The sequence below is a fragment of the Cebus imitator genome, unplaced genomic scaffold (genome assembly GCF_001604975.1).
Source record: "Cebus imitator isolate Cc_AM_T3 unplaced genomic scaffold, Cebus_imitator-1.0 Scaffold285, whole genome shotgun sequence".
NCBI classification, from domain to species: Eukaryota; Metazoa; Chordata; class Mammalia; order Primates; family Cebidae; genus Cebus; species Cebus imitator.
The window spans coordinates 1,018,310-1,024,901 of record NW_016107600.1 but is presented as its reverse complement, the minus strand read 5'-3'; the positions used below and the strand labels follow the sequence as shown (position 1 = coordinate 1,024,901).

Here is a 6,592-nt window from a genome sequence, read left to right as displayed (position 1 = left end):
AAAAAAAAAAAAAAAAAAAAAAAAAAAAAAAAAAAAAAAAAAGCCCCAGAACACCCAGAGACAAAAGGTAGGAAAGACAAGGAAGGAAGATACAAAAGGAACAGGAAGAAACTTACTTAGGGACAAGATTAGCATCATACATACCTAAGAGTTGGGGGTGATGGGGAAGAGCAAAAGAGAGCATTTAAAAGCATTTACCCACACAGCCCTGGTGATAATTGGATTGGAATCAACAACACAGCATGAGATCAAGAGGTTTTAAAAGGCAACAGTGGTGTGGACTGGTTATTGCCAGTGTTAAGAAAGAGAAATAAACTTGGGTTTTTAGGCACCAGAGATCAGAGCACCACCCCTCCCTTACAGAGGATGACAGACTTAAGAAGAGGAAGCAGGCCCTGGGGCAGCTGCCACTGGTGTGTGTAGATGTCTCCTCAGGTCAATCTCAGCATATCTTCCCTAAAGTCTTTGTGCCCTAGACTCTAGGTAAGGGCTATGGGATTTCACTGGGAGAAAGGGATGATCAGAAATATGAAGTCCTGCCCTTGTCCATAATGTTCAAGGGCGGTAACGGGAAATTGGAGCACTGGGAAGACAGAGCCCGTATCCCTGGGAAGAAGGCACAGTGTAATTCCTGAAGGCAAGATATGGGAAAGCACACATCCCAGGAGAGGTATCAAAATCCTCACTACTTGCAGCCCTAGTCTAATCCCATTTGTTAGGCTTTTTTTCTTTTTTCCCTGATACTTAGCTAGGATTTAGGGCAGTTGAGGGGCAGGTTATTACACCTCTACTCCCTCAGCAGAGACAAGGAAGACTGAGGCTGTTTGATAATGAGGAAAGGGAAAATGGAACAAAATACTCCTCTTTCAAATGAACACTGTGGAGAAAATTTTTCTGGGTTTGGAGATATCAGATTGGAGAAGACTTAGGGGAGTAAATAATAAAGCCAGGGACCCCTGCTTCTTTTCCTTTCCCTGACTTGGATCTAAGACAAGTGAGCCAAATTTGGAAGAGGGAGTAGGAATTTAAGCTTAAGGTTGCTTAATGTCTTCCTGGGGGCTGGTGTTTTGGGAAGGCAGACAAAGAGAAACAGGTCAACCTCAAAGCTGGTCTGCTCATCCTCCTAGAAGAGGTCTGGTATCTGTGGAGTAGAGCCAAGAGAGGCACCAGAGAGAGCACAGTCTCCCAAACAGAAGTAATAACCAGCTCATATTTTATCAGCTGTTTTCAAAAGCAATGTTTTCCGGGGTTGGAGAAGTGCCATATCCTCCTCCCTTTCCCCAAAGCTACTGCTGCCACCTTTCATCCTGGTACATAAGTTACTGGCTCTCTTCTAAGGAAGATAAATTCTGAGATTTCACATTTTCCCTCTCAACCCCAAGAAACTACCCAGCTTCAGTGAGGGGGAAGGAGAGCTATGCAAAGGACCCCTCACTTAAGGCAGCTAGACTGTCCTTATTTCCTTGGTACCTGATCTCCAAAACTCTCGATCTGATCCCAAGGTCCAAAAGGCATCAGGGTACTTACAACTGAAAATTTCAAGCAAGTAGCACCAGGGCTCCCCCTAAGCTAACAGGGGCCTGATTAGCACCCCCAGAAGAACCCCTCAAAAAGTATATAAATTTATTGCATCCTAGCAAAGATCTGCAGCTTCCAGTATTCACACGACATGAAGATATTACGAATACAAAATATATTTTGAAAGTCAAAAACCTGCAGTTCATAGTGCTTTCTTAGATTTGTTTAAAAAAAATACAATGCTTAGTTTCCTATATAGGATATACAAAAGCAAAAAATATATATGCATATAGTAGAAATAAATCAGCCATAGTAATTTACAGCTTTTGTCTCCAATCCTCCCCTAATCATAATCTTTATCCCACACTTTAATATATACTTTCTGGGATCAAAGGTTCAATTTATTCTGAACCAGGCTGAGAAATACCCATTAAATTGCATTCTGTGTAGCACTCACAGAGTGCCTGTTGGGAGTCCCTGAAGGAAGATGGTGTGTGTTGTTACTGTTCTGGGGAAAAAGTGAGACAGTCAGTGACAAGCAAATGAGTATGAATGGGCAACCTGAAAGGATGAGGAAATGAGGGTTTTACTATCTCACCACTCTTCTGGGCATCCCCTGCCCTGCAAGGTTTCGTCATCTAAAAAAATTTTTTAAACTCATTCAAAAAAATGAAAAAAACTCGAAAAAAAATTCAGAATCAATTTGCCTGTCAGTTACATTAATTTGTATTGGCCAGAAGTTCAGGAAAAGGGGGTTTTTCTGTAATGAGCTCCTAACTCAAGGAATGTAGGCTCCCAACTTCTCGTGGAAAAGACTGAGTGGCTCACTACTACTGGGAGACAAAAGAAAAACTGGCTTCTGTTTGGGGGCCTAACAAGATACTGGATCTGGAGTTTCCTTGGTGAGAACAGGGCAAGTGGAAATAATTAGATATAAATTCACTCATGGTAATGCTAATGAAGAGGGTTGAGGGTAAACTAGCAGCTTTCCATTCAAGAGAAGTATCAAATTACCTTCTAAAAACTTATATCCTCAGCATCATTACACTAGTTTATATCTAATAATTTCATACTGGAGAAGATTCCATTCCTTGAAATGCACTAGCAAAATACTGTACACTCCTGTGAGTTACCCTGCCCCTCTCCTCCAAAAGATGCCAAAGTACATGATTATAGACATAAAATAACAGGTTCTGAATTCTGCCTTTCAGTGAGAATAAAGTGTATGATGGTGGCTGGGCTTGGATGACTTGTATGTCGGCGTTAATAGAATTTGATCTGGGGAAAGTTCCTTGCAATAGTTCCTGAGCTTAGAACAGAATTACATCTGTGGAGAAAGGACCAAATGGAGTGAACTATTGTTTAGAGTATTAAGTTATTGTATTTCAGGTTAAACAACAACACATTTACTCAAAACTTAATTTGGATGGATTTTATATAAAATATATAATAGAATCATACCATCATCTATTTGTAGCCAAAGTAAAAAGATTTATGAAAAGAATAAGGACTCTGCTATAGATCTGGATGTTGGTTTCACTTTCAAACACAAAAATAGTTTCTTTTTAAAAAAAGTACAGTAGAACATCCTCCATTCATAATTGTAATTAATTTAGCATAAGCAAAGAAATGACCTTAGGAACATATCCAGGTTTTAAGACAGATTTCTAGGTAGTGGGCCTGAAAGGCATTTTGATCTGAATTTATTTTCCAACAATTTCAAATATAATTTCTCATCTGTGTGTAGACATATACAGGCATAAACACACATTCACACACACACTCATACAAAAACACTTGCTTTCTATCAGATCAGGGTAATTTTTTTATTGCAGGTCTCTTTTAATATTGGCTAGCAGAAAACCTATCCCCAACCTAACAGATTACACACACACACACACACACACACACACACACACACACACAGCCATTTTTCCATACTTCCTCACAGTGAAAAGCTCTCTAACAAGGTACCAGAAGGTTGAGAGACAATGCTTTTATGGCTGGGCCTTGAGGACAACTCTGGTTGCATTTAAATCTCAGTGCCAAATGCACTAGGTTCCCTGCCGTTATAATTTTTGGATCAGTCTCTTCCGGAATCAGGTCATGGAGAAAACAGGATGATTTCTCCCAATCTCTCCTATAAACCACAGTGGTAAGACAAGATTTCTTTTTGTTCTGGGCTATCATTCTTATGATCATGTGCTTCCTTTTCCCTTAGGAACCACCCAAGAACATACAATGAAAAGTTAAGGGAAAAGATTGTAAGAACCACTGTCCTGCCACTAGCACATGCTCTGGAGGAGTTCTGCAGAATGGAAACCTCAAACAGATTCACTGGCTGATGCTCCTTCTCAACAATGGAAAAGAACCTAGTGGGGATGTTCAAAAGAAGTGTATTTCCTTTCAGAATATAAACTCAGAAGCCCACATTAAAACTTAGAGCTACCTTGGAAGATAGTGGTATCAAAGTCCAAATACTCCACTAACTCCTGAACCTGACTACCATGAGTCATTTCCTCTTCTCAGCACATGATTTTCCTAGTGAAAGCCCCCTACCTATTACTGGACCATTTTTTGACAGTTTATACAAACTTAGCCAAGATTATTATCTTCAAAGGCCTCTTGTACAATTCCACCGAAAGACTTCTAATTCTCAATGCTTAGAACAGCTAATGAAGGGAGATGCCTTTGACTCTCCAGCGCCAAGAAGGTGCCTGCGTCAGTAGTATTTTTAATACTCCCTCCACAGCTACTTCAAGCATCAGCCTGGACTTCAAGGTTTTTCCATTCTGCTGCTGGAACTAAGGTCTTGAAAAAATTGACAGAAGTGCCTCATCCAGGCACTAACAAAAATAAAACATGAAGTGATCAGATGAGAGAATGTGAGATGGCAACAGTCGAGTCAGGAAAGGAGTGCAAGAAGCTGATCCCAAATAAAAAGACAAAATTATGAAAGGAAAAACATTATGTATGTATATATAAACTAAAAGCAGAGCATATGAATGCTTAATCTGGTGGGAAGCCAAGACAACATCTACAGAAAAGCTTGATGTGTCACAACAAGGCTCAGCCATAGGGAAATAAGGCAATATAAAAAAAAATGACCAAGGTATTTTGGTCACAGAATGGTCTTCTTCCTCCTCCCAGCCAACCCCTGTGAATGCATCTCTATATATCTTTATATATATATATATATATATATATAATAATATAGAATCTGTTTTTTGTTAAAAAGTATTTCAATGATCATATATATTTATCAAGGCATGATGGCTTTAGGAAATGGGGGGGGCGGGCGATCCATCATGGAAGAGCTGAGAAGAGAAATGCAGGAAGGGTAGGCTGGAGTAAGAAGTTTAAGAAGAAACTGGGGTCAAACAAATGCTCATCAAAGGGTGGCACCAACAGAATTTTCACTAATGTTTCCCACCTTCAAAGAGGCACTGATGATACAGATGGGTGCCAGGACCCCATCTCTTCTCTTCTATCCCTCTCCCAATTCTTCCCATCACCATGCATTTTAATGCTTCATGGCTCTCTCTTCCCACATGTCTCTTGGACCCATGCTACCTTGCATCCCAGGGTTGATGGGTATGGCCCATATGTCTGTGGCCCCAGATGCCTGATCTCAGAAGCCATTGCCACTGATATTAATGGACTGCAGATCCGCCACCTGCATGACGTTGATGCCACTGTTGGCAAGACGGGCAATGCCCTCTGGACAGATGGCCTCCATGGCTACCATATTGGTGGTAATAAGGGCTGAAGGAGTGGCAGTGCCGCTGCCTTCTGAACCTGCCCCACTGTCCAGGGGCAAAGTGCCCACACTCAGGGCTACACCTGGGCCTCCCTTCTTATTCTGGTGGGTCTTGATATGTTTTGACAGGTGGTCACTCCTCATGAAGCGCTTAGGACACTCAGGGCAGGCAAATTTCTTCTCACCTAGGTAAAGGGAAAAAAGAAGCTGACATGTTAGGAAGTTAGATTACCTTACCTAATTCACTGCTTTCAAACTCTACTAAGTTGAGTAAGGCCAGTATGACAAGATGATTAAAAACAAGAAAAATTTTGAAATATCTTTTCCTTTTGGTTGGGGGGACGGTGAAGAAAAGCAGATAAAGGTTAGGGAGTACTCAGTAAGGACGGTAGAACTCAACAGAAAAGTAAGGCAGGGCAAAGACTAAGAGTAATGGTTTCAATACTTCGCCTTCAAAATCCCACTCAAAATCTAGCTCCTTCCTTTTTTTCCTTTGAGACAGAGTCTTGCTCTGTCACCCAGGTGGGAGTGCAGTGGGCCAATCTCAGCTCACTGCAACTTCCGCCTTCTGGATTGAAGTGATTCTCCTGCATCAGCTTCCCAAGTAGCTGGGATTACAGGTGCCCGCCACCAAGCCTGCTATTTTGTAATTTTAGTAGAGATGGGGTTTCCCCATGTTGGCCGGGCTGGTATCGAACTCCTGACCTCAAGAGATCCACCCACCTTGGCCTCCCAAAGTCTTGGGATTACAGGTGTGAGCCACTGTACCCGGCCCTCCTTCCTTCTTTAAAAGTTTTTCAGATTAACTCCAATTCCATTTGTGACCCATATAATTCAGTTTCAAATTAAGTTGCTAAGAAATTTTAGTTATTTTGTAAGTGTATTTTGTGTTTTTCATTCTATTACTATTTGTCTCTCCCACAGGCTCTTGCTCACCTGTATGTGTACGTTTGTGCCTCTGTAGCTCATCCGAACGTGTAAAGCGTTTCCCACAGTATGACCAGGTACACATAAATGGTCTCTCGCCAGTATGCCAGCGCAAGTGTGCCCGCAGGTGTGAGGTCTTGCCATATACTTTCCCACAGCCTTGGATGTGGCAAATATGCTGTTTCTTTTTGCCAGGATCCCCTGAACCCCTGAAAGTGAGAATACAACTATTCATCATTCATTCTAGCGACAGAAACTAAAGAACCACAAAGTATCAACAGCAATTACCCAACCTACACCAAACTTAAAGTTTTTTTTTTTTTTGAGACAGAGTCTTGCTCTGTTGCCCAGGCTACAGTACAATGGTGCGCTCTTGGCTCACCGCAA

The 6,592-nt window shown here is 41.4% G+C and overlaps 1 protein-coding gene across 1 annotated transcript in view; it reads right to left on the bottom strand.

The window, feature by feature from the left end:
- Positions 1-721: 721 nt before the first annotated feature.
- Positions 722-6,592, bottom strand: part of SP1 (Sp1 transcription factor) — a 32,351-nt gene continuing 26,480 nt past the window's right edge. The window contains exons 5-6 of the mRNA XM_017501790.2: positions 6,215-6,414; positions 722-5,463 (exon numbers count right to left, since the gene is read on the bottom strand). Coding sequence (XP_017357279.1) covers positions 5,150-5,463; positions 6,215-6,414 — 514 coding nt within the window. The 3' untranslated portion in view covers positions 722-5,149. The remainder of the gene's footprint in view (positions 5,464-6,214; positions 6,415-6,592) is intronic.